At 53.5% G+C, this 19,141-nt stretch overlaps 1 protein-coding gene across 2 annotated transcripts in view; it reads right to left on the reverse strand.

Annotated features, from left to right (window-relative positions):
* The window catches only part of NKD1 (NKD inhibitor of WNT signaling pathway 1), an 89,662-nt gene that overhangs the window by 21,518 nt on the left and 49,003 nt on the right, over positions 1 to 19,141 (reverse strand). The window contains exon 4 of one of the 2 annotated variants that reach the window (XM_003937261.4): positions 8,580 to 8,646. In XM_003937261.4, the coding sequence (XP_003937310.1) occupies positions 8,580 to 8,646 (67 nt within the window). Of the gene's footprint in view, positions 1 to 2,872; positions 3,912 to 8,579; positions 8,647 to 19,141 lie in introns of those variants that run through there. The other variant, XM_074403120.1, reaches the window with a different exon arrangement.

Below are 19,141 nucleotides of genomic sequence, written 5' to 3' on the forward strand. Positions count from 1 at the left end.
ATGAGAAGAAGGCCTGTGAAATAAAACAGACCCGCCCTCCTCACAGTCCTGCCCAACCACCGGGTGAGCTTCTCAGGGCTCTTCCCCTTGGTCTGGAGTCACTTGGGGTAACAAGGGACCAGCTCCGAGAAGCAGGCTGTGCACTGTACAACCACGGGGGTGCCACCCACACGACCCACACCCTAGATATGCGTATTGCTTGTGATATCCTTTGGACAGAGGGCAGAAATGTGTCTTCAGGAGGGGCAACTTTTTTTCAAATTTGCCCCAATGCATCCAGAGCTGGCAAGGTGCTGTCTCCCGCTGTCCAGTCTAGCACTTTATTCTGTACAGTCCTATCTGGGACCTTCTGATTGCTTCACAGGAGCCTCCATCTCTGCACAGCCAGAAAGCAAGTTTCATGAGCCCTGGGGCCCTCTAGGCTTCTGCTCCCAGGGTGCCCGATGCCTAGCACTTCCCATACGTGCACAGAGCAGGGATTCTGCCAGGCCCGCTGAATCGCAGCACATTCTATGGGTGGGCACCGGAAGCTTGCCTATATAATGAATATGCCATACCTTCTGCCTTGATGGAGACTGGGAAGTGCCATGGGGAAGTGGGGAGTTGACATTTAGGTGAAAATCCAAAGCCGGGACTATACTAGCAAATGCCAGCTTCTCTTAACACAATCCAGAAAGGCCTGGTGCATATGAAACTTGGAAAGAAGAGACAAATCTGAAACACGATTACAACTAAATCAGCTCCTAAACACCAGAAATTACTAACACTTCAAATGTGTGGCAGACCCCTCTCTTAGCCTAGTTACCTGGCAAGTTCTCAGTGAATACAGTGTAAGATTTAACACAAGCCAGAGCTTCCTTGCTGGAGTCTGGAGGCTCGCCCTGACATATCCACGGTCCTTTCTCTCAATTGTCCACGTACAGATTATCTGCTGCAAATATTTTAGTCTCAGCGTTGCTTGCCAAGATGTTTCAGTCCGCAACCTTCTAACAGCAGCTGTTCAAGGGAATGCAGATGAATTTTAATATTAGCCTCTGCCAAATATAATTAGGTGGGTAAATCTGCTGCCAGTAAAAAGAGAAAGATATCATATGTGCATTCCAGGCCAAATGGTTTCTTGCAATATCTGTATCAGGCTCTCCTTAGGGAATGAGGGTCCTAGCGATGCCACATCTGTTTGTAAACACAGCCATACACTTTGGCGGAATGCACGGAGAGGCTGGTGAAGTTAGTAGGACCACACACTATTCCATGACGTCCTCTTAACACTGCAGGTTGTGCTACTGCTGGCATTGTACAAAAGAGGAAACTAAGCTTAAAAAGCAAAACTGATGACTCCATTCCCCTACTTAAACCCCTCCAGTGGTCCCGTTTCCCCTAAGGGGGGTCCAAAGGCTTTCACAACCTGGCTGCCGCCGCCTCTCAGCCCCATCTCGCTGTGGAACTGCTGTCCCTTTTTTGAGCCTGCCGTGCTCTCATGCTGTTATCCCTGCCAAGAACACTCTTTCCAGCTCTGCAATTCCCGCTCATCCTGCAGCTCTTCAGTTGAAGCCTCCCTTCCTCTGAGCAGCAAGCTCTCACACCCTCAGGGCTAGCTGAGGCTTCCCTGCTCAGCCAGCCTTATTATACCATTATTATATCACTCATTTAATCATCTGAATCTTCCATCAGTCCCATATATGTACCCTGAGATATATAGATATAGTTACAGATATAGAGAGATTAGATATAGATATAAAATGCAGCGTCTATCACACTAAAGGTGCTACATCATCAGCGACATCATCAAAATGAAACAATGGTCAAGCAGCAGAATCAGGACTGGAACCCAGAAGTTGTGGAACAAAGAGAACTCCATCCCGGTTTCCCAACTCTTCAACTGCTGGCCTCTCCACTCTGTTCAGACCACAGTAGCTGACACCTGTTCCTGCCTGTTCAGCGACCCTCCTCCCTCTTTGGATAACAGCATCTGGCTTTCCTCTGCAGAGCCCCTCACCCCACTCTCAGCCTATGCAGTTTATGGAGACTGATCCCACCCCAGGGTCGCATTGCACTCCGTATCTCCACCTGACCCAGCCTGTTTCATCCTGAAGGCCGTCTGGCAGGTCCTAGGTCAGTATGAATGGAGAGTTCATGGAGAAGCTTCTGGGCCAAATGGAGCTAAGCTTCTGGGCCCTCTCACCTGCACAGGTCCTTTCCAAGTCAGAATGGGTCCTTGCAAGGTGTTCATGTGGTCATATGTGTTTATATTTGGAACATTTTCTAAATCAGCCATTTTATCCTCAATCCGTTAAGATTGTCGTCTCTATCCATTCTGACGTCCTGTGGCTGTGTCAGGCAATAGTGGGGGAAATACAGGCATTTCTGGACCTGAGCTAAGAAGAGACTGAGTTGGTGAGATATTTATTTTGGTTTAGCCCCTGAAAGCTTCAGGTCCCACAAACCTAGATCTACCCTGGTCACGTGACCAGTACACTGAGAGCCTGACATGGGCAAGAACCACTGTGACTTGGGAACTTCCTTCCACCTAAGAGGGCTGAGCTCACGTGCATGTGTGTGTGTATGCGTGTGAGTGTGTGTGTGCGTGTGCATGGGTGTGTGTGTGCCTATGTGTGTGTGTGTGTGTGTGTGTGTGTGTGTGTGTGTGCATGCATGCAAGTGTCCATGACATGGTTTCAGCTCCAGAATCCAACCAGGCCTTTTTAGGCAAGATCTACCCTAGGATTTTTTCAATTTCATGAGCCTCAGAAGTTTTGATGAAACTCAAAAGTTTAAGTGAGTTTCCAAAAGAACTGAAAGAATCCATCTCTCTGGGCCCCTGCTGTTTAGGAAAAGCCACCAGCACCCAGCACCATGGCAATAATTCACTCACCCAGAGCAGCATCCTCTAGGGCGGTTTCCAGCTTTTTCACCAGTGGGTGTCTGCCCCTTCCTGAGACCAGAAATGCCCCTAGGCCCTTCTTCTCTACCATCCTGCCCCCCAGCTGCATTTTACAGCCACTAGATTTTGCTTATGGACCAGTTGTAACTGAGGGAAAACAAAAAGAAGAAAACGGCAGTGGGGGAGGAAATCCTTCCCAACAAATAACATTCTGGCCTTTTTTTCTCATCAGAGCATAAGGCTGGTGGCCACTCGCTCTGAGATCTGAGCAGGATTGAGACAAAACATCTGTTCAGGGGGGGAGGGGGAAGGCCCGGGAGAGAGAGAGGCAGGGGGAAAGGGGGGAAAAAGCCTTCTGCGGGCTAAAAATATCACGTCCCTTCCACTCTCCCCACCGTCCCCACCCAAGTTAAAACATGTGATGAAATTCAGCTTTTACAATCTAACCCCGAGCTACTTGAAACTATGAAAGCCTCTCCGGTATCTGACACAAGTCAGAATTTCCACTGTTCCAGCTGAGCTTTTATGAGGAGCAGACTTGAGAGAGACTGCCGAGGTAACAAAGTGCGCTTGTTCTCCGTCCCCGCCGCAGCTCAGCTTCTGGGGGGACTGCAGGGGAGTGGAGAGTCCGGGCCGCTGACACCCCAAGACAGGACGGGCTCTGAACTGAGGGAGAGGAGCCAGCAGGACATGGGCACCTGCCCCTCCATGTGGGGGTGCCTGCTGCTCTCCCGTGAACACCCCTCCCTCCAACCTTCCTGGGAAGCCACTGCGTATCAAGGAGCCCTGCCTGGGCAACGTCCTGGCTACTTCTGATGACTCGCTCTCTCCATTTCTCACCCAACTGCTCTCTGAACCCCATGCTCCAATCACCAGGTATCCCACGGCCTCCTCGGCACCTCTCCTTGGGTGTTAAATGGGCATCCTGAACCCAACAGGTCCAGGGAGGCTTGATGATCACCCACCAAAACCTCCAGCGCAGAAGTGCCACCGCCAAATCCTTAGCTCCTGAAGCCAAAGGTCTAAGATGCATCCCTGACCCCGTCGTTCCCTCCACCCACTTCCCGCCAGTCCCAGCCCCGCCCCATGGACCTCTCCCAGCCCCAAGGTCCCAGGCTGGGCCAGTGCCGTGTCCTCTCACCTGACCCCTGCAATCGCCTCCTGGTTTCACTGTCCCCTTCCTCCCTGCCCATGGGCCGTCCCTTCCAGAAGCCAGAATTCACTTCCTAAAACAGAAGTCATAATCCAGCAGTCCCCCACCCAACCCTCTCCAACCCAGGTGCGTGGCCCCATGCTTGCCCACTGCCCCGCTCTCATTCCCGATGCCACATCGGCCTCCTTTCTGTTCTTCCCCAAACACCAAGTTCCCTCCACCCTGGGGTTCCGCTCACGCCTCCTAGCTGCTCTCCCCCTACATTCTCCCATGGCTGGCTCCTTCCTGGCATCTGCATCCCAGATGAAACATTGTCTTCTCAGAAAAGCCTCCTCATTCTAACTCTCCTTGGGCTATTACCTCTTAGCAGAGCACCATTACCAGAAACTTCCGTGTTTCTTCGAGGATTTCTGTATTCATCCCTGCCTCCCTCCTGTGAATGTCGTGACAGCTAGGCTTGCCTACTTGCCTGTGAGCCCAGAACCCAGCAGGGTCCCTAGCTGTAGCAAATGCCCAGCAGATACTGAATGATGAGGGGTGAGGGGCCAGATTCTTTTCTCAGCCTGCTGTGTGACCTTGAACAGGTCACTTCCTCTCTCTGGGCTTCAGTTTTCCAACCACAGATGAAAGGGACTACAGGCCTCCCAAGTCTCTTTGCCCAACATCTCACCCCTGGGAGCCTGGACGGACTGGCTCAGGCCCCAACACAGGTACACAGGACCTGCCTGAGGGGCCAGAGGGAGACGTCACCTGCGTTCAGTGACTGAAGGCTGTTGACGTTCCTTCTTCAGTGAGTGTTTATTTATTGAGCACATACAGCATGCCAGACCCTACTCCAGGCACCGGGAGTATGGAGAGCCTTTAGAGATTCTAATAGGATTAAAGAAGCTTTGCCAAGAGGCCTTCTTTGATCTGGGCTAGGTAAATGATTATAAACACAGGCTGGCCCCTCTTCAAGAAAACTGAACCCAGGAAACAAGCATCACAGCAGCTCAAGTGTGTTGGCACTTACTCTGTGCCAGGGCCATCCTCGGGGCCTACATCCATCACCTCGCTGTCTTCACGATAACCCTGATGAAGAAGTGCTACGAGGAACCGAGTGAGAAACGGAAGCACAGAGAAGTGACTCGCCCAAGGTCACACAGTGAGTGTGGGGAAGCCAGGCTGGAACAGGGTCTGAGTTGCAAATTCACAGAAAGTCAGAATGAAGGGGACAGATGAGGAAGGCAAAGTTGGGGGCCACTGCAGAGCTGAATGGTTCCTGAGCTCCCAGAGGGCTGCTCAGCCCCCCGAGGTCTCGGTCCTAACACTGATGCCCTGCTAGGCAGAACCAGCAACTCCAGGCACATTTCCCTTGGGCTGGGGAAGCAGGGACCACCCCATGGGCTGCCACGTCCACACGCCAGGCCAGTGGGGAGGAGGCGGCAGGGCCAAAGCCAGGCCTGCCTTGGAAGCCGGGAGGGCCGGGTCTGGTCCTGAGGAGGAGGGGCTGCCTGACTTCCGTGGCTTTGGGCATCTCCTTTGTGGGCAGGGCCAGCAGGCCGGACTGTGCCCTGCAGAGCGGGCTTCCTAGAGAAGACGCCGGGAAGCAGAGAGATAGGAACTAGGCACTTGAGAATGAGGAAGGACAGCGGGCAAAGGCCCAGAGGTGAGACACAGAGACAGCCAAGAAGCTGGCAGAGCAGTGTTCACCAGGTGAGAGGCAGAGGGGACCTGGAGAGAGGGAGAGGGGAGGGGGCGAAGCAGTGGCTGCAGCACCCTCGGACACAGTGACTCCTGGAGGCCATGCAGGGGAACGTGGCCTGGCACCCACTCCAAGCCGCAGGCTGCCACTACCTGGCACCATGCCCATCTGCGCTGGAGGTGAGCCTGGGGTCGCTCCTCCCCAGTCCTCAGACCCCAGCTGGGTCAGCTGAGGAGGGGTCCCTCTCCCCTTCTCCCCACGAAAGCCTCACCTCACCAGCGCTGCCACGCCCAGCCAGCTCTCAGAGCTTGGGACTTTTGATGTTTACTTTGTTCTTTCCCCAGTTCAAAAGGAGCTCTGCAGCCCTGGCCCTCGCACCAAGCCCAGCCTTAATCTCCCATCCCTCCCGCTCCCAGCTGGCCAGTTAAGGCGGTTAAGACTCTGGATTAGGGCCGGCTTTACATAACAACGCGGGAGCTAAAGCCATCCTCTCCAGGGATGGCTAAAAGACTTCTTTTTATCTTCACGCCTCAGATGGCCTTTTTTCTCTCTTAAACAGCTCTCCAGCCCGCCAAGAGGCAATGAACTTGGCCAACAGGAAGACAAAGAAGAGATTCAGGACTCGGCTTGTTCTCCCTTTGCCAGTAGCACAGAGGAATCCCCCAGCCCCAGGTCCGGAGCAGGCAGCTGGTTTTCCATGGCCAGAACTCAGCACCTGCTCTCACCAGACCTAGCCATGTGGCGGCCTGCCATCCACGCCGTATCCCCCACCCTGGGGTGGGCAGCCTTGGACCACAGGAGCAAGGGTGCCAGAGGCGCACAGACAGTCACTGGTCCCAGGGTCCCTCACGGGGTCTTAGGGGGCCACATGGACAGGTCCAGGTGCCCACTCAGCTCAAACCAGAGCAGCTTCGTTTCTGCTGCTTTGTTTATGGTTTTCACCTTTAAATACTGACATTAGTTTTTAATTTCACAAGGAATACATGATTGTGATTTTTTAAAAAATATATAATTTTAGAATTATTCATAGTAGAGACAGGGTCTCACTATGCTGCCCAGGCTGGTCTCAAACTGGTGAGCTCAAGCGATCCTCCAGCCCCCGCCTGCCAAAGTGCTGAGATTACGGGCATGAGCCACCATGACCAACTATGTTCTTCTTATAAAAGTTAAACCATGAAATACAGATAGCACAGACTTCAGTCCCCTCCCGTGTTTGGAAAGAGCTATGGTTATCATCTATCCGGGCCTCTAACCACACAGTCAGATGCATATATGGTGCCCTAAGAAACTCCTGAGGATTGTCTGGTACCTTTTTTCACATAAAAGGTATCAGACTGTATGCACATACAAAGCTTTCTGTTCATCGGACTCCTCCCCCTTGATCTGGGGCCTGCTCGTATTTGAGCAAAGTTTGCTAGATACCTGGCTCTCCAACCCGCCTCCAACTTACAGGCAACGGAGTATCTTCAAACAGTGCTTCTCCGAGTGCAGTGTGCATGCAAGTCACCTGGGGAGCTTATTAAAATGCAGATCGGATTCAGCAGGTCTGGCTGGAGCTGAGATTCTATATTTCTAACAACTCTCAGGCCACATGTGGCCGTGGTCCTCAGGTCTGGCCCAGGCTCCCCTTGAGAACTTCCCAAAACTGTCTGCTCTCCTCTTGAGGCCCTTAGGACCCCCGCAGGCCTGGATCCCCCTCTGCAGATCCTTGTACCCTGGCCCCAGCTCTCCAGCCAGCTGTCTATCCTAGTCTCAGCAGAGAAATCCTTCCCTACTCTTGTAAGGCAGCCCCCCACTTGGTGATTTCTTTCCCTGTTTCTGAATTTCAAATGGAAAGCTCTCCCATTCAGCAAACACGCTGCTTCGCGCTGTCATTTGTTCCTGGCACCAACTCTGGGAGCCAAGCAGGGAAAAGGCCTGGCTTCATTCCCCTGCTATAGATGTGGACACTGAGGCTCAGAAAGGTGGGGTGGCCTGCCCAAAATCAAAGCAGCACACCGGCAGCCAGCGAACCCTCTACTTGAGCATCCTGAATCTCTTTACAACACGGCGCTTCACCGTGAAGAAAGAAAGGAGTGGCCAGGCGCGGTGGCTCACGCCTGTAACCCCAGCACTTTGGGAGGCCAAGGTGGGAGGGTCACTTGAGGCCAGGAGTTCAAGACCAGTCTGGGCAACACAGTGAGACCCTGTCTTTACAGAAAAATTTAAAAATTAGTTTGGCATGGTGGCGTGCAAATGTAGTCCTAGCTACTTGAGAGGCTGAGGTGGGAGGATCACTTGAGCCCAGGAGGTCAAGGCTGCAATGCGCTATGATTACCTACTGTACCCCAGCCTGGGTGATAGAGAAAGACCCCATCTCAAGAAAGGAAGGAGTGAAGACGACACAGGAGAGAGGTGAGGCTGGCTGTGTGTGTGTGTGTGTGTGTGTGTGTGTGCGCGCGCACATGCACTGAGGGAGTGACAGCATGGAGGGAAGGAACAGGTACCCTGCATAAGGCTTTCTCCATGCCCAGCACTGCCTGATCACACGTCACACGCCACGCTGAGCAGCTATTCTCATTATCCCCAGAGGTGCAGCAGACTTTCAACAACCTGTCCAAGGTCCCCCAGCTAATCCGGTACTGGGCCATGACGTGGACATAAGTGACTGAGTCCCCACCTGGGCTTGGACCTATGAAGTGCCACACCTGTCTCTTTCACCTCTCCTCCATCCCACCCTCCAGCCCGCCCCCACCCAGAGTCACAAAGTCCCTGTTGAGCGCGCTGTCTGCAGATTTTCTGGAGTACGCAGGGCACACAGCCAGCTGGACACCCGCTTCCCTCGTTCACTGCTGCTGGGAAGAGCAACGGACTCCAAGTACCTTCCAGCCGGAAGTCGTCCTCCTCCTCCTCACTGAGCGTGTCTCTCAACACGTCGCCCACGAGCTCCTAGAAGACAAAGCACAGGCACTGAGTAGGAGTTGGGGGGAGTCCAGGGCTGGGACGTTAAAAGTGTCACTATGAGGACCCTGGGCTGATGCTTCTGATGGGAAATCAGGTCAACTGAAGCAGATTCCATCACACCTGAAAAGTTAAGCACCAAGGTGAGTCCCTCCTGCCCTTAACCTAAACCCACATGCGTCAGCACAACATTCAGGTCCCCACAAACTATGGCTTCCCCTGGTCTTCCGTCACACCTCCCATATTTCACCAACCCGCATGCCTTCTGGAAACCAGTATGATCTTCGCACACACCCTGCCTGTTTCCACCAGTGAGTTAAAGATATCTGGGACCCCATCTCAACCAACCTGACCAGGTGGTGTCAAGTTAGCAAGGAGAGTGTTACAGGTCCACAGGCTGGGAAATTTCTAGGATGTCAACAAAGGTCCCATCTGTCTGACCCACCCCAGCAGGCTAACTCCAAATATGGAAGAAGCTAGACCATAACTTGTCAAACCGTCTTCTGTATTTATCGGTATTCTGCCAGACGCGTTCTCTGATCAAAGAAGATTCTTTTAAACAAAGTTAAACAAGATCCTTTACTGCAGGACTTATCAGGGCTTTTACTTGCACTTCTAAACACCATGAATCTCCAAGTGCTAGCATATTTTGCATTCTCCAGACTTACTTAGGCCATGGAGCCTTGTTTTTCAGAAGCATCACATGAGATTCACGTCCCAAGAAACCCACTTTGGGAAACACTCCTGTTACGGCAGGACTGACAAGGGTTTGGGGAGACAATGATGCTATGGCAGTGCTTCTCAAACCACAAAATGACAAGCAATAAAAAAGCCCAAACTCAGCAGCTGTCACCAACTTCTCTTTGTGAAAATAAAAGAGAGGGGAAAAAAAAAAAAAAAAAAACTCTCTTCTTGAGGGGAAAAAAAATTCTACACCTCAGATGATGCTTAAAAGAAAAACCAGTCCTCATCTTGATGAACAAAAGGAAAACAAGGCTTTGTATTGCTGATCTCATCAACTGGACACAGCTGGAGGTAAGCCTCTTGCTTTTGTTGTTTTTTGTTTGTTTGTTTAAAAGACAAACAGCTAACATTTTGTGGCTGTTCTCTTTCTTCTTTCAGATCTTTCTAGGGCATTACACACTCTTTCTTAAAGGCTGTTAAAATGTGGCCATTCAGACTCCGGTGTCCCATTTACTTCAAAACCAAGCGACTTTATTCCTCGAGTCAGGAAGGCTTCCCTCTCCTCCTCCGCCAATTATTATAATCATTGAACATTTCCTGGGCTTGTAAACTGGCTGTTTGTGTTAACAGAGCCTGAGTTGACAGGGAGCTGGGAGACGATGACAGGAAAGGGATGCACACAGGTGGCATCATTAGATGGCTGGGACGCCCCAGCAGCCAATTAAAGCACATCTTTCATGCCGGAGAAAGACGGGTGCCGCCACCCCCTGAAAGGCTGGCAGGCAGCGCTTCCTCGAGGGAACAGGCGACAGTCTTCAAGAGAATCCGCACACCTCTTCACACTGAGGTCTTCTGTGGGGGCCGGGGTGGGGGGGTCCGCGCATGCCACCCTGACCGCACCACAGCCAGGTGACAGCATCAGTGAGACGTCTGCATACTCGTGTCTTTTTATTGGCACACTTGGAAGAGTTTAAAAAGACTCCAGACATCGCCACCAACTAGGCAGCCATGTGGGACCCTATAACGATGCCCACGTGTGCTCAAGGCACCGCAGTCATCACCAATGACAGCTTCAGCACTCCTTGCTCAGACGACCAAGCTCTCTGGCACACTCAGAAAGCAGAGTTCTAGCAAGTTCTGGGGTAGGCCTCTCATCATTCAACAGTACCCTGCACTGGAGAACACTGGAAAGATCCTCGGAGCCATGGTCCACAGACGCACTGTGCTGTCCCCATGCTCAACTTGGTAAAAGTTCAACTCCCCGGTCGGGCACCTGTAATCCCAGCACTTTGAGAGGCTGAGGCAGGTGGATCATGAGGTCAGGTGCTCCAGACCAGACTGGCCAACATAGTGAAACCCCAACTCTACTAAAATTACAAAAACTTAGCCAGGTGCGGCGGCAGGTGCCTATAATTCCAGCTACTTGGGAGGCTGAGGCAGGGAAATCGCTTGAACCTGGGAGGTGGAGGTTGCAGTGAGCCAAGATCACACCACTCACTCCAGCCCGGGCAACAGTGCAAGACTCCATCTCAAAAAAAAAAAAAAAAAAAAAAAATTCATTTCCCCCGCTGAGCCACACGGCCCAGGGTCTGTAGTGTTCAGCCGCATGCTCCTTGAGCTTTGAGTCTCTAGTCCAAAAGCCATGTGGGATGCTGAGCCAAACACAGGATCACATCCTGGCTGTACCACTTGCCTCACCTTTTGACTTCAGTCTACTTATCTGTAAAATGGGCACAGTCCTCAACCCCAATAATAAACAGCTGACACTAACTGTGCATTCTCCATGTATCAGGCCCTATGCTAGGCACTTTATGTATACAGTCATTCCTCAGTACCTGCAGGCAACTGCTTCCAAAACTCCCCGAGGCTACCCAAATCTGTGGATGCTCAAGGTCCCTATCTAAATGATGTAGTATTTGCATAGAACCTACAAATATCCTACATATACCTTAAATCACCTCTAGATTACTTACAGTACCTAATAGAGTGTAACTGCTATGGAAATGGTTGTTACACTGTATTGCTTAGGGAATAAGGACGAGAAAGTCTGTATGTGTTCATTACAGATTCTTTTTTGTTTCCAAATATTTTCTATCTATGGTTGGCTGAATCCACAGATATGGAGCCCATGGCTATGGAAGGCCGACTGTGTATGCGTGTATTTCTTACCCCCCTGAATCATCACAACAGCCCTGTTCTTTCCATCTCTCAAGAAATAGATGCTCATTAAAATGATTTACAAATTGTAAAGTGAGAGGTATAATTGTTACCATGACTTTCCACAAAGAAAGTGTCCTCAACCCTGAAGGACCGTATGAGACAGGAAACCATGCTGATGGCAGTAACCTGTCATCTACCAAGCACTCACAGTGTACAAGGTACTGACCAATGGGATCCTCACAGGAGGCTCTGGAGAACAGCCTCCCCACAGCCCTGCGTCTAAGTGCCAGGAGGCTCCAAGAGGCCGTGACCCACTCTGTATCACCTGCCAGCAATGGGCGTAGCGGAGACCCACGCCAGCTCCTTCGGGTGCCTCTGCCTGGGCTCCCACCATGCAATCAGGGCTCCTCTAGGCATGGGAGCAGCGGTGGCCGGGAGTCCTGGGACCTACCAGGGACCAGGGATCACAACTAAAGTAGGGCAAGGAAAACAGCCCAGCTGGTAGCTTCAGTGGGTGAGTGGTCAACGGCTCTTGTCTGTCTAGCAGGACTCAAAGCTCCCCTGCTCCTCCCCATAGCTGGGAACTTGGCCCTGCCTCAAGCTGAGCCCTGGCTGACAGCCCCACAAGTCAGGGCCAGGGCCAGGCCCTCAGCACCATCCTGTGGGAAGGTAGGTATTGCCGGGAGACACGCTCAGACCTTTGACAGCCCCCCTGGGAGCCCCCGTGCAGAGGGCATGGAACTGGAGGGGCTCAGACCTTGGTTCGAATCCCAACTCTGCCTTGCACACACTATGTCACCTGGGGAAAGGAACTTTATCTCTAGTGTACCTCAGTCTCCCCATTCGTAGACAGGGCGACAGCACTCAGGATATCTGAAGGGGATCATGAGGAGTGAGGAAGTCATTGCATGCGAAGTGCTTAGCAGAGCAGCTGATGGTGTGAGTGAGGTCCGTCAGGTCAGCAGCTACTGTTTATTACTCCTGCTGTTGTTATCATATGGCGACCAGAACACTGCTGGGACAAGCCAAGTGACTTGCCAGACCCCAGGTGCCCTCACAGACACCTGGAAACATGCCCCATCCTGCCCAGCACACTGCTTTCGGGGTGCTGCATTTCACCCTCCTGGCAATCCTTTCAGGTATTCCAGAGGACTGCCATGATTACCCCACTTTACAGATGAGACAACTGAGGCACAGAGAGGTTAAGTGACTTGTCAAAGGTCACACAGCTAGTAAGTGCCAAACCCCACACCCTTCACCACTGCACCTGGGAAACCCACACGTGGGGCTCAGCGACAGCGGCCAGGCTGCTCCGCTTCTTTGGTCTATTTAGCTGTCACTCTGCCCGTGGTCCTGGACCCCTCCTCTCTGGCCTCCAGGACAGTAGGCCTCTGCCTCTGCTGCAAATGCTGATCAAAGGCCTTCCTGGGTCTCCAGAGCCCCTGCTCCACCTGACCCCAGGCCGGGCTGCTCCTGCCCAGTGGCCTGGCTTGGTGGCCTCTCAGGCTACATCCCTCAGATGTGCCACCTTCCTAAGTCCCAGTGGTGCCCCATCGGCTGGCCCTGGGAGCCCCTCCTCTGCCCTACACTGGGCCCCAGAAGAGAGGCCAGCTCCTCTGGGCACAGGGTGTACGGCCAGCACCATCCCAGAGCCCAGATTCAGGCACGATACCTTATAAGGCCTCCGGGGATGGGAAAACCACATCAAAGCAGCCTTGTGGAGCGAGCTGGAGTTTGGTTGGGGTTTTTCCTCTGTCTTTGAGACTTCCTACTCCCGAACGTAAGATCTTCCCCCACCGCCTGCTCCAGCAGTGCTTTGTCAATCTTTCTGTTCTCTAAGAGCTAACAGATGTTGGTGCCACGGGTTTCAAAGCAAACTCCCGGTGCCCACAGAACACGGCACAACTCACAGATTCCAAGAATGCACAGGGCTGGGACATGCCAGGGAAAGAGGAGGGGGGCAGGGCCCAGGCCACCCTGTAACCCTTATATCCAAGCAGCCTACCCTGGAGCTGCCCCAGGAAATTCCTGGCAAGTTCTCTCATCCCAGCACACTGAGGCGGCAGCCCGGCCAGACCTTCTGGAGGCCTCGCTGAGAGCAAGCTCTTGCCTTCCTCTAGTCCCGTCTTCAGAGGCAGGACAGGGATGCTCCACTCCCCAGCGTCCAGATTACCCTGACAGTCGGGGCTCCCAGGCTCTGGGCCCAGCCGCACCCTGGGCAGCCGAGTGGCAGCAGACACATTACTTAACTTCCCTGGCCTCCATTTTCCCCTTCTGTGAAATGGGGATTTTGATGTCAAAGAGCAGTCAAAGAGGAAACATAAACAACATGCCTAGGATGGTGTCTGAGGTGAAGCTCGAAGCACTAACTTCAGTTTCTCTCCTCTTCCCAACGCAGGCTCGGGAACATTCTCACCTTTCATCCTCACATTTTATCCCAATGCCTGGTGGGCCAGTGCCTCAATGTCCACCCTGGGACGACGCTCACAGGTGGGTCCAGGAGGCACTTTCAAATCCAGTGATGTTTAGGACAATGCGCTTCCTGTTAACCTGCAGTCAAGAACACCCTGGATACTCCCGAAGTCAAGTGCGCTGCACCTCCACAGAGGAACGCCACTCGAGAGGGAGTCCAAAAGAACAAGACAGAGCTGCAGATCCCACAGGCAGAGGGCCAGACCCCAGGACGGGCAAAGGAGCCACTGCAGGAGACATGCAGACCGTGCTGCTACCTGTCCACAAAGGAGAAGACCAAACCGTGTGCCGTGAGATCGTCCCTGGGTCGGTGAGCATGCCGAAGATGACAGCTACGGTGACCTCCAGGGAGGGAGGGCAGACAGAGGCAGAGGGTGTGGGGGTCATAAACCGCGGCCTTATCAGAAGCGTTCTCATGTTTAACAAGTGAGTATATTACTTGGGTAATTAAAACCCAATTTAGTAAAACCACAGATAATAACCCACTTTACGAGAGCAAACGAAAGCTGGGGGATGAACAGGTCCAAGGTTTCCTGGAGAGAAAGTGACGGAGTGAGGAAGACCCCTCCAGGCCTCAGTCCCTGGTCTCTAGAATAGAGCTGGCCAAGGTGATGCTCACAGTTCCCAGGAGCACAGACCTTCTGGGGTTCCAGCCCACAGCCCCTCAATAGGCAGACCTCTTCTCTAGGGCTACCCCCAGGAAACAAGAGGAACACTGGGGCTGTCCAGTTCCTGGGCCTCAAGTTCTGTGTCTCTCACATGTACCCCTCCCCTGCTGACCTGTTATTTCTGCCCACACGGCTTCCCCCTCCCAGATCCCTAGGCCCTCCAGGACTTTCCTGGGCCTCCGGAGCCCACTCTGCCTACAAGCTCGGCAGGCTGAAAGTGCCAGGAAATTACCTAGCCCGTCTCAACACCACACAACACGCAGGCCAGTGATGCAAAGATAATCTTCATCAAAGGGCGGGGAGATGGAAAGAGGGCATGGCAGGCAGCCAGGCAGCCGTCAGGGCAGGATCCTGGGGGCCTGGCCCCAGAGACAGGAGAGGCTGGGGGCATCCTCCTCCCCTGGAGAGGAAAATAGACTCACCCCTCCTTGCTGGGGTCATCAGAACCCAGGCCTCAACATGCTGCTTCCAAAGAGGAAAGGCTTCTCTTTCCAAAGGAGGCAAAATACAGGGCAGAGCCCTCAGCCACTCCCCTGAAGACCCCCGAGCCCACCACAGCCACAGGTCACCCAGTGGTGGCTCCTAGCTCTGCCTACCTAGCCCTGTCCCCTGGCCACAGCCAGGCCAATTGGAACCCTCCGCTGGGACCCCTCTCTCGGGAGCTGACGGAAAAGAGTTCTTTGGTGCCCAGGCTGCATCTCATCTCATCGGCAGCTTCTCAGAGATGGCTGGCTTGAGAAGGCAGCTCACACAGACATGGAGGCCAGTGCCCGGACCAGCCTCAGGCCCAGCCTTCTCCAGAAGGAGGCTGCCTGCGGTCAGGACTCTGGGTCTGTTTTGCCTCCGAATAGCGCCTGGTACCATGCAGGTACTCGGTAAAGCGTCTGTTTGGTGAACTCTGGGGCAGGCCCACCCTCACCCACCCTTCCCACCAATGCGACCGTCACAGAAGCCACTAAACGGCCCTTGCTGCAACCACCAATTCAGGTCGGGTTTTCGTTACTTCCAACTAAAAGCTCTGACTCCCTTAGTCCCCAGGAGCAATCCAGTCTCCTCAAAGCTGAGATCAGGATTCCCAGGCGAGCTTGGGAGCCAGTGGAACAGGCCCCTGCAGGAGCCTCGCCCGCCGACTCCACTCAGAGCTGTGGGGGCTGAGGCGGGGGCTGAGGCGGGCGCCCAGGGCTGCACACACAGACCAGGCCTTTTGTGTTTGGCCTGCAAGGACCAGGCCTTCAAGATGCCAAAGACGTCGAGCAGCAATTTAAATTCCTCAAATTTCTCCCTGACTATTTTTATCTGCCTAAGATGCAATCGGTGTGCTCCAGCTTTCAGCTCCCCACGTCCTGGGGACTCCAGCCTGAGCCTGCTTCCTGGGCTGGAGGGTTTGCACAGGGAAGGTGGACAGCCAGCACGGAGTGGGACAGCAGGGCAGGCAAGAGGACTTCAGACCTGGGGGCCTGACTCTGAAACCATCACACTCCCTTCCCTGGCGCTCGGGCCTGAGACCCAAGAGGGTGCACATAATCCCTAGAGATGGGTTTGCCCAATACTGAACCTCAGCCAGCTGGTCACCAAAGGGCCAGCAAAGGCCACTTCCTGGGCTGTCACCCCAGCAAGCCACAGGCATCCACATGCCGCTGCCACGCATTCCTCCAGAGCCAGGTCCCACTTGGGCTATTATGAGAACTTAAATACTTCTCTAAATTGGCACGGTCTCTCTTTTTAACCCAGACTTTCCAGAAAGCAATGAGATCAATAAAACCACAGGTGTTCGGGAGCGTGGTTTGGTTTGGTTTTGAGATGGGGGTCTCAATCTGTCCTCCAGACTGGCAGTAGCATGATCACAGCTTGCTGCAGCCTCCAACTCCTGGGCTCAACAGACTCTCCTGAGTAGCTGGGACTCCCGGCGCCATGCCACCACGCCCAGCTAATTTTTTAAAACTTTTTGCAGAGGCAGAGTCTCACTACGTTGCTGAGGTTAGGTGTGCTTTTTTGTTTTTAAGGACAATTCATATTGAACAAAGGCAGAATAATTAAAAGACAAGATGTCTACCCCTTACCACCTGAAGTTCCAACCCCTCCGCAGGACATCAACCACTGAACCACGCTTTTGGAGCCACATGATTTAAAGAGCCCACCCCCTGGCCCCCACAATGGTCAGGCTGGCTCCAACAAGTAGGAAGAGGGTAAGGGGGCGGGGGAGACACCAGGCAAGGTGAGCACCAGGGGAGGCCATCAACCTTCCCACCCAACCACCCTGCTCGAAGACTCATGGCTTCAGAATGTCATTTCTGAGCATGGAGAAAAAATGACTCATGGGAAAAAAAAACAAATCCCAAAGACCAAAACCAACAATAGAAAAGAGTGAATCTCGACATCACCCAGAATGCTCCCTGATCTCAAACTGCTGGCATTTCAGAACCCTTAAGAGATGACCCAATGTAGGGCCGATTGTCCAGAGCCAGGCAGGGCATGGGGCGGGGAGACTTTGCTGTTCGTCTGACCACAGTTTTCCGACTAGACAGTGCTCAAAGGCATTTATTTCTACGGTGGAAACTGGGATCTGATGGGCATGTCGGGGCCTAGGGATAACTGAGGTCGGGAACACAAAGGACTCAGTGATGATGATAACCAGCCTTAGTCAGTGCGTGACGTCTGCCAAGTGTTCCATGAAGCACATTAGGGGCATCACCGACTATGCTCTCACAGCAGCCCTAGAAGCTGGGCTCTACAATGACCCCCACTTTGGCGGTGAGAAAACTGAGGCTTAGAGAGGCTAAGTGACTCACTCAAGTTGTCAGTCAGGTCTGGGTTTGAGCCCTGGTTCTTCTGCTTTATACTGTGTGGCTTTGTACAAATGTTTCTACCTGACCGTGCCTCAGTTTCCCAAGCCGAAAGTGGAAATAGCCCCCACCTGGCAGGGCAGTTGTGAGAGGAAAGGAGAGTGTGTGGACAGTGCTTGGTGCGTGGCCTGGCACAAATAGCATGTCCGAAGTCACAGCTGTCACCTCTTTCTCCCTCCCGGCCCTGGTCTTTCATTCTCTCCCATCACATCCTCTCCTCTGTACTGGTTTTTGTCAGGGATGCCACAGCAGATCAAAACCCAGGCCAGCACTGCCCCATCAGTCCAGAAGGCCTCAGGCGGCCCCACCTCTAGCCGGCTGCAGAGAGCAGAGCGCACTCAGCGCTTGTCAGAGTCTCTGCCGTCCCACCCACTGCTGACTACACACAGACACACACACACACACACGCACACACACACAGCCTTCCCACCCACGACTGACCTCTCTAAGACACTGCACACCACACCACTGCACACACCACTGACCCCACCATACCACTAACTCCACCACACCACTGCACACACCACTGACCACACCATACCACTAACTCCACCACACCACTGCACACACCACTGACCACACCATACCACTAACCCCACCACACCACTGCACACACCACTGACCCCACCACACCACTGCACACACCACTGATCCCACCATACCACTGACCCCACCACACCACTGCACACCACACCACTGACCCCACCACACCACTGACTCCACCACACCACTGACCTCACTGCACCACTGACCCCACCACAACACTGACCCCATCATACCACTGACCCCCCCCACACCACTGCACACCACACCACTGCACACCACACCACTGACCCCACCATACCACTGACTCCACCATACCACTGCACACACCACTGACCCAACCATACCACTGACTCCACCACACCACTGCACACCACACCGCGGACCCCACCATACCACTGACCCCACCACACCACTGCACACCACACCACTGACCCCACCATACCACTGACCCCACCACACCACCAACCCCACCATACCACCGACCCCACCACACCACTGCACACCACACCACTGACACCATCACACCACTGATCCCACCATACCACTGACTCCACCACACCATTGCACATCATACCACTGACAACACCACACTACTGACCCCCCCATACCACTGACCCCACTACACCACTGAACCCACCACACCACTGACCCCACCATACCACTGACCCCACCACACCACTGCACACCACACCACTGACCCACCATACCACTGACCCCACCACACCACTGCACACCACACCACCGACCACACCACATTACTGACCCCACCACACCACTGACCCCACCACACCACTGACCCCATCACACCACTGACCTCACCACACCACTGACCCCACCACACCACTGACCCCCACCACACCACTGACTCCACCACACCACTGACCCCACCACACTACTAACCTCACCACACCACTGCACACCACACTACTGACCTCACACCACTGCACGCCACACTACTGACCTCACCACACCACTGCACACCACACCACTGCACATCACACCACTACACACCACACCACTGCACACCACACCACTGCATACCATACCACTAACCCCACCACACCACTGCATACCACACCACTGCACACCATACCACTAACCCCACCACAC

The sequence above is a fragment of the Saimiri boliviensis genome, chromosome 1 (genome assembly GCF_048565385.1).
Source record: "Saimiri boliviensis isolate mSaiBol1 chromosome 1, mSaiBol1.pri, whole genome shotgun sequence".
In the NCBI taxonomy this organism is placed as follows: Eukaryota; Metazoa; Chordata; class Mammalia; order Primates; family Cebidae; genus Saimiri; species Saimiri boliviensis.